Source organism: Arachis ipaensis, chromosome B9 (assembly GCF_059453495.1).
Source record: "Arachis ipaensis isolate K30076 ecotype BB chromosome B9, ASM5945349v1, whole genome shotgun sequence".
In the NCBI taxonomy this organism is placed as follows: domain Eukaryota; kingdom Viridiplantae; phylum Streptophyta; class Magnoliopsida; order Fabales; family Fabaceae; genus Arachis; species Arachis ipaensis.
In genome coordinates, this window is record NC_142444.1 from 3,758,450 (window position 1) to 3,779,199 (window position 20,750).

The 20,750-nt window shown below is 35.0% G+C and overlaps 4 protein-coding genes across 4 annotated transcripts; 2 read left to right on the top strand and 2 right to left on the bottom strand.

The window, feature by feature from the left end:
• Positions 1-833: 833 nt before the first annotated feature.
• LOC107619329 (kinesin-like protein KIN-13B) lies at positions 834-5,830 on the top strand. The gene is made up of 12 exons (XM_016321583.3): positions 834-1,201; positions 1,451-1,651; positions 2,021-2,209; positions 2,332-2,433; positions 2,739-2,816; positions 2,916-2,997; positions 3,450-3,609; positions 3,688-3,996; positions 4,289-4,507; positions 4,623-4,968; positions 5,045-5,110; positions 5,386-5,830. Exons 1-12 carry the CDS (start codon positions 1,052-1,054, stop codon positions 5,563-5,565), a joined length of 2,082 nt encoding a protein of 693 aa, XP_016177069.1. The 5' UTR covers positions 834-1,051; the 3' UTR covers positions 5,566-5,830.
• Positions 5,831-7,040: 1,210 nt separating this feature from the next.
• LOC107614855 (putative Peroxidase 48) lies at positions 7,041-9,736 on the top strand. The gene is made up of 4 exons (XM_088500378.1): positions 7,041-7,740; positions 8,123-8,311; positions 8,477-8,642; positions 9,026-9,736. The coding sequence occupies exons 1-4, from the start codon at positions 7,234-7,236 to the stop codon at positions 9,523-9,525; spliced, it is 1,362 nt and encodes a 453-aa protein (XP_088356504.1). The 5' UTR covers positions 7,041-7,233; the 3' UTR covers positions 9,526-9,736.
• Positions 9,737-9,921: 185 nt separating this feature from the next.
• LOC107617726 (uncharacterized) lies at positions 9,922-10,785 on the bottom strand. Its single transcript, XM_016319567.3, has one exon. It carries the CDS (start codon positions 10,669-10,671, stop codon positions 10,048-10,050), a length of 624 nt encoding a protein of 207 aa, XP_016175053.1. The 5' UTR covers positions 10,672-10,785; the 3' UTR covers positions 9,922-10,047.
• Positions 10,786-13,043: 2,258 nt separating this feature from the next.
• LOC107617725 (RAD3-like DNA-binding helicase protein) lies at positions 13,044-18,154 on the bottom strand. The gene is made up of 9 exons (XM_088499773.1): positions 17,937-18,154; positions 17,012-17,641; positions 16,834-16,922; positions 16,199-16,552; positions 15,810-16,112; positions 15,478-15,726; positions 15,154-15,375; positions 14,226-14,799; positions 13,044-13,688 (listed from the first exon to the last, which is right to left on the bottom strand). Exons 1-9 carry the CDS (start codon positions 18,073-18,075, stop codon positions 13,483-13,485), a joined length of 2,766 nt encoding a protein of 921 aa, XP_088355899.1. The 5' UTR covers positions 18,076-18,154; the 3' UTR covers positions 13,044-13,482.
• Positions 18,155-20,750: the final 2,596 nt, after the last annotated feature.

Genomic DNA, 20,750 nt, shown 5'->3' on the forward strand with positions numbered 1-20,750 from the left:
TCCACCTCCAAATTATTTCATAAATCTTAACATTAGGATAACTATCTGTATACCTAATGAATTGAACATCCAACAATTGTTAATTATGTATGAGTAAATTGAATAAAAAAAATCATCCAATTAAAAATAATCAATATAATCATCTGCATACCTATTGAATTAAATATCCAATATATTTATTGTTCATTGTCTTTCTGTACTTTTTCATATAAATTTGATATTGAAAATATAAAAATAATTATATAGAAATAAGTTCTTTGTTTGGTAGAGAAATATAAATAAGTTTGTACAAAAAAGAAAAATATATAAATAAGTTGGTTGTATACTTGTATTATATTTATACACCGTAACATAAAAAGTTGATCAAATTTATAAATTACATACCAATGAGTAATAGCTCAAATGACATAGTCTTCTCATACTCAATTAAGAGATTTCGAGTTCAAGTCTCCTATCTTTGGTAAAAAAAAAAAATTTATAAATTACATGCACGTACTTTTTTTGTTTTGTATGCCTAAGAACTTTTTTATCATGAGAATGTCTAAAATGTGAAAATAAATATTTCAACTTTTTTCAAATTGATCTTGTAAAATGTAATTTCACGTTATATTTCTTTTTTATTTTACTTAAGTAAAATAAAAAGAATAAAAAAAAAAGAATAAAAACCTGGGGAAAAGGCATCAGAATTTTTGAAAACTCGGGGAGCCAAGCGAAGCGCGCAATAGTGGTGTTTGGTCCCCACGCACATGAGCGACGGTGTTCGATGATAGGCTAACTTCAAATAACCATGAAAAATGAACCAAACAAGGACCCACATAATACGTCGTCGTTTCATAAAACACGTGCCCATTCTCCTTCCCGTTAACACTTTTTCATTTCAAAAGCCTCCTTCATTCTTTTCGTTTCGTGAGTTTCACTCCATAACAGTGACAGTGTCCACTCCAAGTTTCTCCACCTTCTCCTTCTTCTTGTTATTCCTGTTGTTGTTGTTGTTGTTGTTGTTGTTGTTGTTGTTGTTGTTGTTGTTGTTGTTCTGTTACGATCGGTTAAGATGAACAGACAAGGGCAGCGATCCGGTGGTTCGGCGGTGCACCAACACCGTCACTACTCCGAAAACCTTCTCGAACCTTCCTCCAATACCAGCTGGCTTCACTCTCACTCTAATATTCACTCCTCTTCCAGTTTCATTCCTCCTCTTCAGGTTCCCCTCTCTTTTGTTTAATGATTTTTTCAATTTTTTAAACCATTACTTCAGAAATGATATTTATTTATTTATTTATTACTGGGTAATTACATAATGCTTTTGTTGTGGTGATGATCTGATTCTCTGAATCTTGTGGTGATAATGTTGTGATGGAACTTGGAATTTTTGGCTATTGAGATTTCACTGATTTGTGATGTGATGAGTTATTTGTTTATTTGATTTTGGAGTGGGATTATGTATTGGCAGGATTATAATTTGTATGGTGGAGGAGGAAGCAGAATGTATAGGAACAGCGTTCAAAGGAGCTTCAGCGGAGGAAGTGATTATTACTATGACGCGGAGGCCTCCGCCCTGCCCAAGAAGAAGTATGGCGAGGAAGTTTCGCCGGCCGATTTCAGCCCAGGCCTCTTGGATATCCATTCATTTGATACTGAGCTTCTTCCTGAGGTTACTTAGCTTTTCATTTATGTGATTGAAATTTTGGTAGCTTATCATTTTTCTTTTCTTGAGGAATGTAGTTAATCATTTTTTATCATGGTAGATACTAAAATTTATCCTCCAAAGATATGCAGGAAATCAAATCAGTCCTCTAAGTTATTATAAACTAAAATAATTGTCAATTTGGGATTAAGTTAATGTCTAAATATATTTATGATGACCAAATTGATATGCTTTTTGAAGATTGATGAACCATATTGGTGACTAAATTCTGTAGACGATTAATTTGATGCTATGTCATTTTCTATCTGTTAGTTGAGAACGGAAAATTGTAGCTCAGATGTTATGATTGTGATTTGTCTCTCTGTTTGATGATAGATGCCAGCTTCTGATGTATCCGATGCCACCCTGTATCAGCCTACTCTTGGTAGAGGGTTTGATGATGCTGAGCCTTACATGTTTAGTAAGCAGAGTGGCAGAGGTCGCGCACCTGACAACAACTTAATGAGTAATGTTTCTTCTACTGATAAGGAGAAATCCAGCTCCGTCGCAAAGATTAAAGTTGTGGTACACACTTCTTTCTTATGCCTCAATGTATTATGCTCTTTGATGTTCCAGTTTGAACTGAAGCTTGTGTAGATTTTTTTAATTTTTTTTTCTAACTTGGACATATTGATACTTTAATGCAGGTTCGCAAAAGACCACTTAACAAGAAGGAAATAGCAAAGAATGAGGAAGACATTATAGAGACAATATCAAATTCTTTAACAGTGCATGAGACTAAACTTAAGGTGATTGTAATAGGCAATAGAATCCATGGTTCTTAGTAAGTATATTTGTGAATCTAGAATATTTGGATTCGAAAACACTGCAGAGAATCTACAATATCTGTTTTATCTTGATGTTTTATTTCAACTCTTCAAAGCCTTCTACTAGGTAGTATTCCAAAGTCTAGTTTTAGCAATGCCCAACAATCAACATATCTAAAAACCTTATTTATTAAAATCACCTTCCTAGTTTTTTCATAAGGCAGTGCATATGTCAAATTTATGGGATGATATTTTAATAATGTTTTTAAAATCTAAATGCTTTATAGGTCGACCTAACTCAGTATGTAGAGAAGCATGAATTTGTTTTCGATGCTGTCTTGAACGAGGAGGTTACAAATGATGAGGTAACTATAATGCAATCAAATGTTGAGTTGAAAAGCATGAATTCACAACATATAACCCAGTTCGTGTAATTTTTGCTTTTAATCCTTTGATTGGCTTAGGTATATCGTGAAACAGTGGAGCCCATAGTGCCAATAATTTTTCAACGAACTAAGGCAACTTGTTTTGCATATGGGCAAACAGGTGATAGCAGCTTCTTACGTCTGTTCTTGTTGCAATTAGCATGACAGCCTGCATTAGGACAAGTCAGATTATGCCTATTTGAGAATGAACTTCATACCATGCATCCATCTGAAATAATTTACAATTGTTCTTTTTCATTTTTGTAAGAATATCATTTTGATCGTGATAATATATGGTTCTGAAACTCTATTATTCACATCTTTAATCACAAGTATAGTTGGTCATCTTCTTTACAAAACAATTGTTTGTAGTTCGAAGTTCCTAAAATTGTTCCTGTACTTGTTCTGTATTAAGGCAAAATGCTTGAATTCTGTAAAGGAAACCAGTGATTCTTTCATCATTGTTATTTATGCCAAATTGACTTTGTTGGCTTGCACTATTGCTGGGTGCGAGCATGTTTCTGCTAGCTATGTACTTTGTAAACTTATAAAAACCATTTTCTGCTAATCCAGGAAGTGGGAAAACTTACACAATGAAGCCACTGCCTCTAAAAGCATCAAGGGACATCTTGAGATTGATGCATCATACATACAAAAATCAGGGATTTCAGTTGTTTGTTAGTTTCTTTGAAATATATGGTGGAAAGCTTTTTGATCTCCTTAATGATCGGAAGTGAGTTATTTGATCCTTCTTGTTTGCATCTGTACTGTAGTATCTATATTCTTGAAGTTTAATGGCATGTTTCTGCAGAAAACTGTGCATGAGAGAGGATGGTAAGCAACAAGTTTGCATTGTTGGCTTGCAAGAGTACCAGGTATCCGATGTAGAGATGATCAAAGAACTGATAGACCAAGGAAATGCCACACGAAGTACTGGCACCACTGGTGCAAATGAGGAATCTTCAAGGTCACATGCAATACTTCAGCTTGCTATCAAGAGGTCAACTGATGGCAATGGGTCGAAGCCTCCTCGTGTTGCTGTTATTGGCAAGCTCTCCTTCATTGATCTTGCGGGAAGTGAACGTGGAGCAGATACCACAGATAATGACAAACAAACAAGGTATGTAGGAAGCAACCTGAAGTGGAATATTTTGAAAGAGAACTCTTATTTGTATAGACATATCATGAAAACACTTGTGGTAATTGTGAGAGTTGAGAAGAGGGGGAAAAATGAAAAACAAACTATTGTGTCTATCTCTAACTAGGATGTATATGAGATGTCTAGCTTTTTGTGCACAAATAACATTTCAACTATTGAAATACATCATATTAGTAACTGCATCTCAATTTTGACCCTCTTGTGTCTTGACCTTAATGGCTTTATTTTGGCTGTTCCAAATTATATGTTACAGAATAGAAGGTGCTGAGATCAATAAAAGCTTACTTGCCCTGAAGGAGTGCATAAGAGCTCTCGATAACGATCAGGGACACATCCCATTCAGAGGCAGTAAATTGACTGAAGTTTTAAGGGATTCATTTGTTGGTAATTCCCGCACTGTTATGATATCATGCATATCACCAAGCTCTGGTTCATGTGAACATACTCTCAATACATTAAGATATGCTGACAGGTAACAAAAGAATAAATTCTTTTCTTGGTTATTCCCATCCTTCAAACCACCAACATCCTGCACAATGTTTGATAGATACAAATTGAAACTTGTTCTTTGCTGTTAAAACTTTCAGAGTAAAAAGCCTATCAAAGGGTCACAATTCTAAGAAGGATACTATATCTTCATTCAACCTCAAGGAATCTATTACAATTCCTGTATCTTCTTTTCCTGCATCTGCCTATGAGGATCATGTGGTTGATGCATCGCTGGAAGATAATGATGTGGATGAATTTAGCCCTCCCGAAGAGTACTATGAGGAGGTGAAACCATCATTAAAGAAATATGGAAAGATAGAGCCGTCGTATGGTGTGACAGAAGACAAATCGAAGAAGCAGAATAATCAGATCAAATGGAAGGACCTCCCAAATGTTGAACCTAAAACTGTACATTCAGACGATGATTTGAATGCCCTCTTAAAGGTAAAACTACTGACTACTTGCAGAGTATATTCTTGTACACAGAAAACTAGATAAAAGCATTTTATCATAACTTCAGGAGGAGGAAGATCTTGTAAACGCCCACCGGAAACAAGTAGAGGAGACCATGAATATTGTTAGAGAGGTATTGAATTTAACCCTATTGGTATTCAGCATAATAGTTGAAACTTCAGCGCACACACATGCAACAAATTTTCTGTTTGTTGAACATCTTGCATATCCTGCCCTCGGCTGGTTTCAGTATTATTCATCCTAGAATAAAACTAAAAGAGTTCATAGAACAAAGAATATGCATTTTTGAAAACTGCCCTTGCCACTGCTTCCCTGAAAGGCATGTTGGAAATTGCAGTTTTTTTTTTTTTCTTGATTGAGATTTTCATTCATCATCCATTTATGCAGGAAATGAACCTCTTGGTTGAAGCAGATCAACCAGGGAATCAGCTGGATGATTATGTTACAAAGCTAAATGCCATTCTAACACAGAAAGCTGCTGGTATCTTGCAGTTGCAAACCCGTTTAGCACATTTTCAAAAACGTTTGAAGGAGCATAATGTTTTGGTTTCATCTAATGGTTACTAAATCATATTTGAGACTCCTTGTGGCGATTGTTGCTATGGCTGGAATGATAAATTGTGGGATGTTTATGCGGCATTCGTGCTAGATTATTCATTATTTTTACCTTAGCTCTTATCGTGGGGAGTATAAGGTGGGGTCTCTTTTACTTTTCTTTTCTTTGGTTTCTGAGCATATAGAGCTGTATTGGTTTTAGTGCTGCTATTCAAGGCACAATATCAATGTATAAATCTTTGATTTGATGTTTTATCAATCAATGGAGTTTCTTTTATGGAGTAGTCCTCTTATTCTGTTCAATTGAGTGAATTGACACCTCCCAAATGGACTATTATTTTTTTTAATGTAGATGAAATATTATTAAAATGATTTACACACGTTTTATTACTTATAACGAATTTATCTTTTTATTTTTACTATAGCTACGATGAAAAATTGAAAATACATGAATTCATCAGCTAGTTATGTTTTTTCTTCTTGTTTTTCTACAACAAAATTTCCCAATGGATTGTAGTTTGCTAAACTAAAATCTAAAAAGCCATGGACGAAAATTTGAATGTGTGATGTATAATCTTTGAAAATTCCTATAAAATTGAGTTTTTTTTTTTTTTTTTTTTTTGAAAGAAAAACAAGCTTAACACATGTAGTGAAGCATACAAAGATACAATACATGAAATTTAGCAACTCCTATGTCATTTTCGGCATAGCTATCAACAACCCGAGTTAACCTTTGCACCACTTTCTAGAGCAACAAAACGACCTAGTCACACAGTCTACAATATTTGTTGTCTTATTCTGGAAGATAAGTTCATTTCTACATAGCCAGATATTCCATATAATTGAGAAGAATTCAACTAACCATGTTTTTCGCACGTCTTTTCTTAAAGATATAATCCTCCAACTCTCAAAATGTTCTTTTATGGATCCTGGGATACTCCAAACACAACCCACATGACTAATCCATGTGCACCACACCTGCCAAGCATACTCACATGTGACAAACAGATGTTGTACAGATTTAATTTCTTTGCTACACATAACGCAGACGTTATCACTTGGTTCAATGATGCCCAATCTGATTAGTCGATCCTTTGTATTGACTCGACCTACAAGTACAAACCAAGTAAACAACTCTATCCTATAAAATTGAGTTAACTTAGTATGAGTTTTATTTTGATCTATAGATACTATAACACGATCATCAAATTAAATTCATGTATTTAAACAAAATTTTAAATAGTAAATTTGAAGATTAAATATAATCAAAGTGTCATAAGGGTATGGTGTGTTGTGTGGCAACATCCAAAGTCCTTGGTAGTCGGTAGATTCCATTTTACTTTCAAAATAAATAAAAGATTATGCGAGTAATCTCATAGTCAGAATATACAAATTTCTTGTTTCTTGTATCATTACTAAATAATAAATTGACACTGTAGGACTTAAAATAAAAAATAAATAAATAAAAAGAAAGAGGTAAAATTTGTAAACCGCGACAGTTAGTGATACTTGGATACCCCAACAGAACCAACCAACTTTTCTTCCCGCCATTTTCTTCTTCTTCCAGTGAATGAACTCTGCAACTCTGATGTGAATGAATGAACGAATGCAACTTCACTTCACTTTGTTTCCCTAATTCACTGACAAGAACAAGTTTTGCGAGCACCGATTGAGCAAAAGATGGCAACTTTGATGTCAAAGATGCTCAAGAAGATGAGCTTCTTCATTCTCCTCTTCTGCATCTTCCTCTCTTTCAACACCAACAACAACAGCAGCAACAGCAGAATAAGCATCACAACCACAACCACCTCCTCTTTCTGTAACCCCTCTTCTTCCTCTTCTGCTTCTTCTTGTTCTTCTTCGCACTCTCGTTCTGTTCCTCTGGACTCGTTTTCCAATTACCCTGTCTCGTTATCTGTCAAGATCAATGGTGGTGTTGGTGAAGATGATGACGACGATGATGATGAATTTGGTGTTCTTGACGCTGGTGATAATGATGATGATGACAAAAATGATTCTTCTGACGATGATGATGGTGGTGGTGAGTCACTTCAGTATGATTACTACCGAAATTCGTGCCCCAAAGCAGAACGAATTGTTCGCTCCACCATGCAACATATTCACCGCACCAAACCCTATTTGATTCCAGCTATCCTTCGCCTTGTTTTCCATGATTGTTTCATTCAGGTCCGTCTTTGTTGGAAAATTTCAAAATAAAGAAAAAGAAAGCATATACACATTGGGGTTCTTTTCATAGGGTTTTGAGTTTCTGTGATTTTGATAAACTCTTTGTTTTTCTTGAGTTGGCCCTGGCGTTCATATTTTAGATGTTTTCTCGAAAGTGAAGATTATTGAATTTCATTGATTGTAATTTGGGGTTTTGTTTATTTAGATGCTCTAGTTATGAGGTGTGTCTGGACTAAACTATAGCTAGATAATCAATAGTTTCTTGGAGAGTTACATAAAAATTGAGATTCTACTTTAATTTTATTGCATATTATTGAGTACTTATGATGTTATATATCTATGATGAGTTTATTGGCTGCTTTCTAACTCAACTGTGTTTCAGGGATGTGATGCTTCGGTTTTGTTAGATGATGATGATTACATTGATTCAGAGAAAGAGGCACCTCCCAATGGAAGCCTCAAAGGTTTTGATGTAATTGAAACCATCAAATCCAAGCTTGAAGAAGCTTGCCCTAGAATTGTTTCTTGTGCCGATATTCTTGTACTAGCTGCTAGAGACTCTGTGGCTCTGGTAATGTGTTTTTCTCTTCTCTTCCTTTCATCATTGTATTTTCATGATACACTTTGAATCTGTGATAATCTAATGTTGTAGATCTAATAGAAATCATAGAGCATTGTCCATTCATTTCTATGTTCATACACACTAGAACTTGATTTAGATCTGTGTTTACTTCAGGCTGGTGGCCCCTTCTATCCATTATATACCGGCCGGAGAGATGGTTCGAACTCTTATGCTGACATTGCAACGTATGAGCTTCCTTCGCCCTATTCTGATTTATCACACACCCTTAATTCCTTCAAAGCAAAGGGATTTGATGAAAGGGAGATGGTCACTCTCCTAGGTTAGTCTCATTCTTTTCACTTCTCTTCGTATTAATGGGTAACAATACCTTCAGGTTTGATTATATTGAAGCAGCTGATATATATGACCCTTCTTCCCTAAAGTTTTAGGGCAATGATTGTATATTTCAGAACCTAACTGTTTAGGACATGCATCAATGCATCATTTGCTAACAAAATCACATTAATGCATGAATATAAGCTTGCCATTAATTAACAGAACCTAGTACTTTCTGGTTTAATGTGCTTACTATTTTCCTTTTTTTTAAATTCCATTGTTTTGGATGTGTCTTTGGCTTCTGCTTTTGATGCTATTTGGTGGTTTTGTGCAACTTACCATTGTCAATGAGTGACTAAACTAGTCTGTCCACTCTTTCCTTTTTAGGTGCCCATAGCATTGGCGAAATCCACTGCGAATTCTTCAAAAACCGCCTCTATAACTTCAGCGGCACCAATGAACCTGATCCTTCTATAGAAGTTGAATTTCTGAACCTATTGAAATCAAGATGCAGTGCATCATCTCCCTCATCTGCATCAGGATATACTTCCCACCGCACCCTTTCATCGACAGCTTTTGAGTCAACTTTTCCCAATGGCTCCCCTTCTTCCTCAGTAGAAGAGCCAGGAATTACTATGGACTTGGAACAACCTCAATCAGATTTTGGGATTACGTACTACCGCAACCTATTGCAAGGTAGAGGAATCTTGTATGCTGATCAGCAACTATTGGAAGGCGAAGTAACTCGTTATTGGATCAAGGAATATGCTCTAGATTCTACTTTGTTCCATAAACATTTCGCCCTTGCAATGATGAAACTCTCAGATCTCCATATATTGACACCGCCTATGGGTAACATTCGGCTCAATTGTTCAAAGGTTGCATGAAATGTTGCTAAGAATGAGGTGTTCATGAAGTGCTTGTATGCATATTACATTTTGTTGCCAACTGTAACAGAAGAGTAGCTAGAACTTTTAAAAATTAGTTTCTGTTTCTTATCATTCCTATCAAACTAGTACACAGCATTCAAGAATCTATTATGATCCAAGTATCTTTGAGAAAGAAACTGAAGATATAAAATTTTGCACAATAAGAAAATTGGCAAACAAGAAGGTAAGAGGTTCTCTTATCCATATGATTCAATTCTACTCATGATGTGCTATCATAAATCATGTATGTCATACAAGAGCAATAACACAGGGAAAAGGAAGAAATTTCTAAAAAGTGGGAACTGAACCACATAAACTCATTTTCAGTTTTATCATATATGATACAACATGTGGAAAAAGGACACAACACAAGAGACACAAAATAGTGAAATAAAAACATTTTCCTATACACTGAAACCTGCTATGCCTTGGGAATTATGATTATCTTATCTACAACCTGATTGAACCAAGTCTCTGCTTTCAGGTTCTGATGCTAACAGAGGGCTGTGGAAACGATAGGTCTGAGTGCATATCCATGAAAAACTGGTCCACGATATCTAAATAGACTGGGCTTTTAAGGCGAGAATAGTAATGTAGTGCCTCTTCTATGTCTAGTACATCCTCAAGATCACCCTCATCAACCATATCTAATTCTCTCATCTTCTGTGCTAAAAGTAAAACATTAGCTCCCTTTGTTGAATCCTCCTTATTTCTTACTTGTGATGAGTTCCCTTTGTTTTTCTTCTTCTTCTTCTTCTCCTCCTTTGGCATGTCTTCATGAAAGCTCTTTTGTGGACTTTGCTTTGCAAAACTCACAATATCTTCAATTTCTGGTTCTTTTGACTTGGAATTTGTTATGTTGTTGCTGTTGCTGCAAAACCTCTTCATTCTGCTGAGATCATACTGCAAGTGATCATAGAACTCATTGTAGAATTGGTCACTTGTTGTGTGAGTTCTTCTTGCATTGCCACTTCCACAAAGTAAAGTGTTGAAGGAGAGTGATCTTGGTAGTTTTTGGTACCCTCCACGGAATAAAGACCTGAATTTTCTAAGGCTTTTGCGGAATAAAACCTTGCTTTTGTGAATGGTGTCTCTTAGCAGCATTTGTAATTTTATTGAGAGAAGGAGGAGAGGATTCTCCAAGTAGTTCTTCAGTCTTCTTCAAAAGCAAGCATGGTTTTAAATATGCTCTAGTTCTTGTACAGTCTCCAATTTTGTCCTGATTCTTATTCACATATAAAGATAAATGCAGATTGGAATTAGTTTCTTATGGTTACCATAAGACAAAAGAAATGTACTCTAAAAGGGTTTTATTTCCATCTATGTTTCAAGTTTACCTTTTTGTCTACGGCATCCCATGTACCCTTTAAACCCCCCCCCCCCCTTTTTTTTTTCTCTGATTAAAGTCAAAGCTAGTAACCAAGGTTTTAAATTGCAGTTGATTTAACCATATGATAAGGTGAAAATATTAATATCAAAGGTTAAGGTTATCAAATTTGATAGTTCACCTAACCTCGTCGAGCTAAGATAAACTCAAATAATAAAATTCAACTGGTAAACTTGATTTGGTAATATAAACTTGTAAAGTTTATAGTTAACCAGAGAGTTTGATAACCATGTCAAAGGGGCAAAGTAATTTGGGGTCATGATACTTGTGTAGATATTTTCCTTGAATGTGGGGTTGTTCCTATTTGGCTTACAGATAGTTTACAAAAGAAAGCATAAAAAAAGGACTTTCAGTATTCATATTATCAGAGATGTTAGTACATTGTTTTGGCTAAGGTACAAAGTTGCCAGCAGTGTTGCCTAAAAACATTAAATCAAGAATTTGCAAAACTTCGCCAGATTTGAAACATCATGAATTATGACCCCCCTAAATCAAATTATTCTTAGTTTGAGATTTGCAGGGGTTCTATTATTTTTTGTCATGAGTCATGACATGCAACTAATTTTAACTTTAGTGACTTGTGTTCATTTAATTAATGCACCTCCAAAGTAGATTCAGTCAGTGCTTTTAGCAGAAAAATCAGTAGGGTCACTGAGAATAATTAATGACACACATGCTCACATTCCAAACCAATGCTAATTAAGTAGAAAGCCTTATTAATACTCATTCTATACTAAAAAGTTGTTTTAACTTTTTTGGTACATTAACAAATCATAATCAATGCAACAATATATAATTTATATCTAAATAATCCCATTTTTTGTTGGCAAACAAGTCTTAATCCACAATTAATTAGCGTCATGGTTCTTAAGTAGGAAAGTTATCGAACACATTGGTCCCACGGTCAGTTAACCAAAAGGACCTCGACGCTGATTAATTTCGGATAGAGACTTGTTTGGAGCTTACTCCATTAATTTAAGAAGTGGAAAAAGTATACTATTTTGTAAGAAAGGGGTTAATTGGTAGTCATGTCACTATCAGATTTTGACATAGCTTATTAATTCCTCTACCCACCTCTATCCAAAACTATGATAGTTAAAGTGTCTGCACTGTGTTTGGCAGATATCTCTTTTTATCCTGAATAACTGTTTACCCTGCAAGGGAGAGCAACTTAACTCTGGCAGCAAAAACTGACAAAACTTTGGATGCCCAAACAAGTACTACAACTGCCAAATTTTGCATCTATCATTCATGAAGATAACATGATATTTGGCAGACTATATTAAAGATAGGCTTTGGTGCTTGGAACCATGCACTGTCTTATTTTGGAGCTTATTGTTTATTTTGGTGTTCAATCATTCATTGTTGTTTGATACTTCAGCAGTTGTATTCAAAATATAGTTATATATAGTAGGTAACAATAATGATCCACAAAGTCAACTGTTTTTTGCCCTGAAAACACTTAATTCTACCAGGAATAGTTGAGATCATATATAAGTTATTAACAATTTATTAGAAGAAAAATGTTATTTAAAATTCACTTTTCTTTTCTTTCTTTTTTTTAAAAAAAAGAAAGAACTCAATGCAGCAAAGTCAAACACATCACAATCTAATCTAACCGACAATGAGTTAGGTGAATTGTTTCCCTTCTAATTGATGGTAAAACATTCATATCATAGAAGTAGTTATTTCCCACATAAACTTAGCATATTGTCATTTTCTCCAAGATAGATTGGTTCTGTTGTCCATGTTGAATATCTGACACCATTGTTGCCCGTGACCAGCATTAAGTATACAAAACAAAGTTGCAGAGTGACAGCTAGAACAATTAATCTGCATCTTAAATAGCATTCATTGATTCAATTCTCTCAGCATTGAATAGAGTTGCCAACATAATACCTGCTTATGAACCGTTATTTATATGATGTAATTATCAAAGTCAATTTAAAACAGTTTGAACATTCTTATTGCTGATAAAGACAGTCTAAGTTTTTATTTGGAATAAGATCGGATAACATATACAAGCCCCTATGAATCCATTTTCTTTTTTACAAAAAAAAAAATTACAAATAGGAATGCTCCCCCGTAAAAGAATAAAAAATAAAATAGTGTATAAAATCATCAGAAAAAAAACAAGGGTATGAAAAATGAATAACTGTCAAGTGCACAAAACAGATTTTTTATTTGCTGCTCTGCCCTATTTCAAGTTTTTCTTTCTTCTTCTATATTTAAAGATTAAAGAATCTAATTGAACTTAATAACTATCAAACTGAGGGTATAAATGGGACAATGCTATGATGCATCAGATTGTACTTGGTGCATCATGTACTAAGGCAATCAAAAGGAATAAACTTGAATCATGACGGATGCCACATTGCCACACTTTTCATTGTTCAAATCTCTACCATTGTATTGCCTTAATGCACGGTGCACCAAATTCAACCCGGTACATCTAAGACATCTCCCTATAAATGATTATAATGGAAATCATGGCCTTTGCAAGACCTTTTCTTCTGCAGTGAGTATTCTCAGCTTCTCTTTTTGAATTTGAAAAACTGATGCAACAACCTGTGCACTTCACCATAGTTATTAGTGGAAGAAACAAGACGATCTTTTATCCACTGTGGTAGCTTGTTGACTGGGTGGGATAAGCTCCTTTTGGAGGAATCAGATGCATATCTCGTATCAACAAGCAAAATTGCTGCATAGTCATTAATATGACGAATTGCTCTACCTGAAACAACATACATACATATAACAGTGTAATGTAAGTCCCATAGAAGAAAACCCCTTCAAGATGTTTGCAAGTGCTATGTATGCTTAATGTACAGTAAGTAATGTTACTTTGAACATCCAATAGTGTGTATCAATTGCACAGATAGCATAATCTAATGGTGAAAAATAAGTGTTGAAGTAGGAAGTCAAAAGTAGTGTCAGCATGGAGTTCGAAGGTTTAGATGTTCAAAAACTATTTTCCATACACCATAGAGGAAATCCAGTAAGATACTGTGCAATCATGAGCTTGACCTTTGGTTTGCTACGGCTACATGACCTTAATGCATCAAAGAATTAATTAGTAACAAAGCATTGAATTTCGGTGAAGATTAATTCCTTATAAATTGCTTAACCACATGTTTGGTTTGGTATGAGAAAGACCAAAACCATGGTTTATTTCAAGGGTATAAATTGAGTTTTAACTTATTTGGCAAAAATTGGTTGAGTTACGTTTCAACAAAATTACCCTTTATGAGGTTAGTGCATATATACTCACCTATTGATTGATTTACAGCTTTCATGCAGAGATTCTCATAGTACTCTCTCCCTCTGTGGCTGCAACTTCTTAAGATGTCAAAACCACCTTGTGCATCTCCATTATATACATCACAACTTGCACCAAATGGGGTATTTTCAATGGACTTTGAATTTCGAAAACCTTCTATGTGCTTTATCCTTTCCAATAACTCGATATCAGATGGACTAGCATATGGCAGTCCAACCATGACGACACACCGACCCATTCCATCACTTAAGTTGATCCCTTCAGATATCTTCCCACCAACAACAGCAAGGAGCACTGCACCACTTTGAGATGCTTGGTTTGCTTCTGTACTCACACTTGATAATGCACAAATGGTATCTTTATATTCCTTTAGAACAGATTCAACTTCCATATTATTCCTAGGCTCTCTAAAGATACGCTTCCTCCTAGTAATCCTCTCAATGATGCCAGAAGATCCCCAGAGTTCATACACTTTACCTTCATAATCGAAAGAAGGGAAGAAGACTACGATTCCTTCAGGAACCACAGTCACCAAGTTACATAGCAAAAGGCCTAGTTCTCGCATCTATAAAACACAAGATGGAACATAGTCACTCATTGTCCGCAGTTGAATACTTCAGGTGTCATTTGGTTATTGTCTTGACAAAGAGAGGACAGAGACGTTGGAGACAAAAACATCTCTTTTCCGAGACAAATTTTAAGATAATTTTGTACTTCTTGAATAGAGACAAAAGAGATGTCTCCGAGACAATTTTTAAGCAAATTTCTATTCCTCCAAAGAGATGGGACACTGGAGAGTGAGACCCATCTCTGCCGTCTCGCTGTCTCCATCCTTTCTATCTCAAGACAGAAGCCAAATGCTACCTTTACAAAAGAAACCATGCTAAACAATGATAGACAAAAATAAGGATATGCTCACCATGTCTAGTGAGCTTCTAGAGCTGTAGCTAAAATCAAAGGAGCGGCCAGAAGGACCACGAGAAACCGCAATTGGCATAATGCTATCTGGAGGGACAATGTGGCCGCATGAAAAGAAATGCAACTGATTCGGTGGTAACCACGGAAATAATCGCTCCCTTGTCTCTTCTATAGGTTGAAGAGTCCCCCCTACTAATAGAACAGCATGTGCTTGATCTACAATCTAAAGAAAGCTTCAGAGTTATTTTCTTGTTCATTATATGTCACGAAAAGTAGTTTAAGCTACAAAGTACTTATTAACTTAAGACATCAGTGTCAAGCAAACCTCAGAGAAAATCTTCTCGCCACTGAGCATAACAAACTTGATATATCCTCCTTGTTTCCTAAAGCTTGATGATGAACTAGACCTCGAAATTATTATCCTTCCATCACTATCATTGTTTGTCAGTGACTGTAATATATCCGCTAATGCCTGGAAAGCAGACAGACATCCCCCCTCCTCCCCATGTTCCCGAATTTCATTGCGTGCTGATGTGTTCTCCGAATTAGCCACCTTTTCTCCATAACTATTAACCTGGAAAATCAAGTAAATTTTGACATCAAATTGAAGACAAAAAAGTTTCATTAAAAAATGTAAGTATTTAGTAGCAGATTCACCTTGTGCATGATATTACTTTCCTTTATATACTTTAACAATTTGATCAAGTTGATATTGTCTATATTTAGTTCAAAGATAAAATCATTGATGGCCATAGTAAAATCAGATGTTCTACTTTCTTCAGAAGTCTGTTCTATGTCATGGTAAGAATCCATCAGATTTCCATTCTTCTCATTGAGTAGTACTCGAAGGAAAGCTTGAGTCAGAACCATCAGAGTTTGAATATATCTCCGGTTCGCTGATCCCAAAAGACTCCGGAATCTCACAAAGTACCGTTCTACATGGCAATGCACATTCTCCAGCTGTACAAATAGGGAACAGAACAATTAAATTCAAAAGTAAATATAACTTGTTCAATGTCTATGCTAGATAAAATTGACGAGCATACCTGTGATAAAGTAATTTTTGAGTCATACATGCTGATGAGTGAATCAGCTAAATTATGTGCCTCATCTATTATAACAATATTGGATTTCAAATTCAGACCAAGAGCTTCACGAGATGATTTCGACAAAAGAGATTGATATGGAAGAACAACAAGATCAGCTCTCACAACCATGCTTCTAGAGCCATAGTACGGACAGGTTCCCAATGTTTTTCCAAGGTTTGCAAGATCTTCAATATCCAAGGCTCCTCGTTCAGATACCTCATTCCTGAATTCATGTTGTAGTTTATGTTTTCTAAGCATTGGGCAACCAGAAGAGGCCTTTGTTCTGCGTGTGTGTGCACCTACTCTTATGTTCTGCAAGTTAAAGAGACAATAGTGCCTAGACAATTCTCTCTTATTTATTCTTGCCAAGAAAGAAAAGATACCAACACCAAGCAGTGACTAATAGATAGGAAACTTAGTTCCACAATTAGACATTAAGCATAGAAGTTAGTATTGCTTATGTTTTCATCTCAATTTGGTACTTCTAAATAGAACTATTTTTCTTGAATCCTTAGCCAAGCATGCCTGGTTGAATGAAAACATTCTCAATATTAAGTTTCTATGTGCCATTTTTCAAAAGAACAGTGATATACCTTCACTCTTGTAGCTTCATTTTTCTTTTTCTTCTGGAGTTCCAAGCATCGCTCATTTATGCGTGTGGAGTTTCCAAGTGAAAGCACATCTATGGTAAAATACAGAGATTTGTTGTTAGCCATTTCAGCTTAATCAAATGGAAAATGATAAAAACTTCTTCAAAACTCAGTTCCAAACCTTTGTTAATGCAAAGATTTTTCCTTGACCCTAAACTCACAACAGTCATCTCATTAGCAAAGATTGTCTTCTGTAACTCCTTTATGAACTGCGAAAGCTGCGAATGTGTTCGGCTGCAGAAATAAACCTTGAATTTCTTCTCATCCTCCTCCTCCTCAGCATCATCAGACTCATCTTCACTCGAAGAATTAAGCATGCTTTTAGTAGCCTTCCTCTTCGACATCACACTCCCTAAATCCCCTTCGTCTTCACTCTCATACTCTTCAAGTAGAAACTCCTTGTCATCAACATCTGTTGTATCAATTTTCTTTTGTGAACTTTGACATATGTTTTCAGCAGGAGAATGTTCACAATGCACATCCCCAAAATCTTTACTAATTCCCTTATTCTCCTTCTCCTTCTTATCAGCTTTTCCTGACAGATACCGAAACTTGTCCTTCTTGTTTTTCACTTTATCCTCTTTAACTTGGGGGTCTTTGTTAACAACAAAGTTCCTCAACCAATCAGGGTCATCATCCGAACCAACACCGCCATCACCATTACCACACGCTTCCTGTGATTCCTGCTGTCTCCTCTGATCAAGCACCCATTGCAAAGCACTACAAATAACACTCATAGTCTTCCCAGTACCTTTTATAACACACAAATCTCACCAAAATTAACCCAATTCTTTTTTTTTTCCTAATAAACAAAACAAAGCAAAACAACAACATGGAATTGCTTCCAATAATGTAAGACAGACTAAAAACAGTAAATTCATTGTCTTCCTCTTCTCCTGACTAAAACATAATAACATCACCAAAATTAAACTCATTTTGCAAACAATTAATAATGCAAGAGTGATACAGCCAAAAACTCCCAAACAAAATGACGTTAAATTTAAGATTTCAAAAAAAAAAAAAATCATAAATGAATGTTGAATTACCAGTAGGGCTTTCTAACATGGAGACGCCACCTTGGTTGAGAGAGTGATAAAGAGCCTTCATGAATTCCATCTGAATCGAATATGGCTTGAAAGGGAACGCTGAGAACTTCACTTCTTCTTCTTCTTCTTTATCTTCCATATTCCTAATTCCTTCACTCCTTTCTTCGTTCCTTCAGTGTCGCAGCGTTGATTCAACGAATTTTCTTTTTCTTTTCCTTTTTTGGGTAATAATCATCGAAGAGAGAAATGAAGACTTGGCGCCACTACCATATGGCGGGAACCAAAAAAAAAAAGTGATTTTATAACTTTTATTTAATAAAAAAAAGTTGAAAATTTATTTGAAAGTATTAATTAGAAGTTGTTTTGTTTAAGCTTATTTTGTAAAAGGTATAGAAAATATTCAATTTTTATCTTTTATAAATGATATTTATTATTGACATATTTTGTTCTCTTATTCATAATTTCATACGAGAAAAATTGTCCTTTTATTATTCAATAAAAAATATTTATTGTTCATTTTCTATTGTATGGGAGATGCAATAATTTTTTATCAAATATACTGTAATGTTTTTTGTTGGTTTTATTCTTAAATTTTATTTCAGTTTACTTATGCAACAAACGTTTTAGAATATTTTTATTTTACCTTAAGATTTGATTAGTTAATCATTTTAAAAGATTGGAGAATAATAATTGTTTTTGTATTACGAGACCTGTTCGAGGTATAATTCATTGCAGAAAGGGAGATGTCTCATGTTTTATCCACGAATGAGTTATACTTGTACTCTAAAAAATACTAGATAGGGTGGGTATCTACAAAAAGTATATAAGTACCTAAGTGAAAAATAATTCAAAGAAGAGAATGAAAGTGACTTATGTAAGTATTAGATTTTTAGATGTCATTTACCTTGATCTAATGTTACCTTATATAGACGGGATAGAAATTAAGTCTTTTGAATATATTCGATTAACGAATCATAAGCTATGGTTGTGGTGAAAACCACAATGTAGTTATCGTGATATTTTCACCATTTGTTTTGACTATTTCATTGAGTTGTTGGTAATGACGTGTGATGAAGTCATCGTTCTGCTGAATATTATCATGTTTTTTAGTTTTGGGCCAAGTTATAACTTTTTTGGACTGATGTATAGACTTTATTAATCGAGTTATAGGTAATGGATCAAGATTTATTCTCCGACTAATAGGTGGCAATTACCTAAAAATACGAAATGGATCAGATTGTAACGGTCGAGTTATACATATAACGACTGAGTTATGTGTTGGTAATTTATGAATCATAGAAACCATAACATTCTTTTGACCTAATCTCCAAATTATAACTTATAGCCGCCGAGTTATAGTGACCAGATCACAACCTTCAAGCTTAACTTGTTTATTTTTAAGAGAAGCAGGTTGAGTTTTTATGAATATCGAGTTATAACTCGGCAGGATATAAAAGAAATGCGTTTGTGTTATAATTCAGAGATATAAAGATTAGCCCCCAAGCTCAACTTGATAATCTTAAAAATAAAATTGGACAAACTTGTCATTGAGAAAGGTGTTGCTTATATCAGTATATTTTTGAACGAGCTTATAGGTGATTGTTTATTGGGCTAACGCTGACTTATAGGTGTCGGTTTGCTTTGACTGATTATGACTTCTATGGGCAAGGGTTTTGCCAATGTATAGCTTGGGATCCTTGGGCACTAAATTTCTTGGCGTTACCGATCCGTCTTTACTTCTTTTATAGCTCCGAACGCCGGAGTCCCTGTAAAAAACACTCCGACGCTCAAGTCAGTGAAAGACTAAAAGATATGCTTTTAATTTGCTTGTTCTTGTTGCCCTTTTTCTCCTTTTTTCATTATTAGATGGGAAGTGTAAAAAAAAGCAGTAGTCGAACTAAAAGCATGAATAAAAATAAATTAAAGAATAATGAAGTTAAAAATAATGTACTATTTATTAGGGATTACTCTCTTAATATAGAAGGTATAGGATAAACTGCCTCGTTAAAATCCTCCAAGCAAAACCCAATGTGAAAATAATTCTTGTGAGTGGAGAAAAGAGCACATATTCGATTCCTGAATTATAACTTAGTTGTGGTATAGTTTTAGAGAAGTTGCGTTCCAAAGTACTAGATAGTTCTTTGCCTAATAATGTTTGAAAGGTATAAGTCCCTTGCCAATCACTTTGCTAATTCGAAAAGGTTCTTCTGGTCATTCTCTTTTAATTGAGTTAATTTATTGATCCGTCGAGTTTGTCTAAGTTCTTCTATTTCCATTTGTCCAACTGCTTTTTCTCAGAATTCTGCTAAAGTCTTCGACTTGGAGACAACAATAGTCGTGTGAAACTTGTTAGGGCAAATACCACTCTTAAAGGCATAGAGGTGGACATGAAGGTTAAGGTTGGGAATCTCCATTGCTATTTTATTGAACTTCGTCATGTAGTCATGGAGACTTTCGTATTGACCTTGTTTGATTGTGCTAAGATAGTCGGAATCATGGACATAGATTTTGGATGCTGCAAAATTGTTGGTAAAAAGGTCGGCTAGTTCCTTAAAAGTAGAGATAAAACCTATAGGTAAAGATGAAAACCAGAGTAAAGCAACACCATTTAAAATGTGGGAAAAGAATGACATAATATTGGATTAAAATCACCATTAAAAAATATCATTGAGTGGAACTTAGTGATATATATGTTCGTGTCCCAAATCCCTTCGTATGGCTTGAGAGTGGTTGGTAGCGTGAAATTCTTCGCATATGAAACTTCATGATTTCCTCAGAAAAAGGGTTTGTACGTCTTTTCAACGTCTTTGAAGT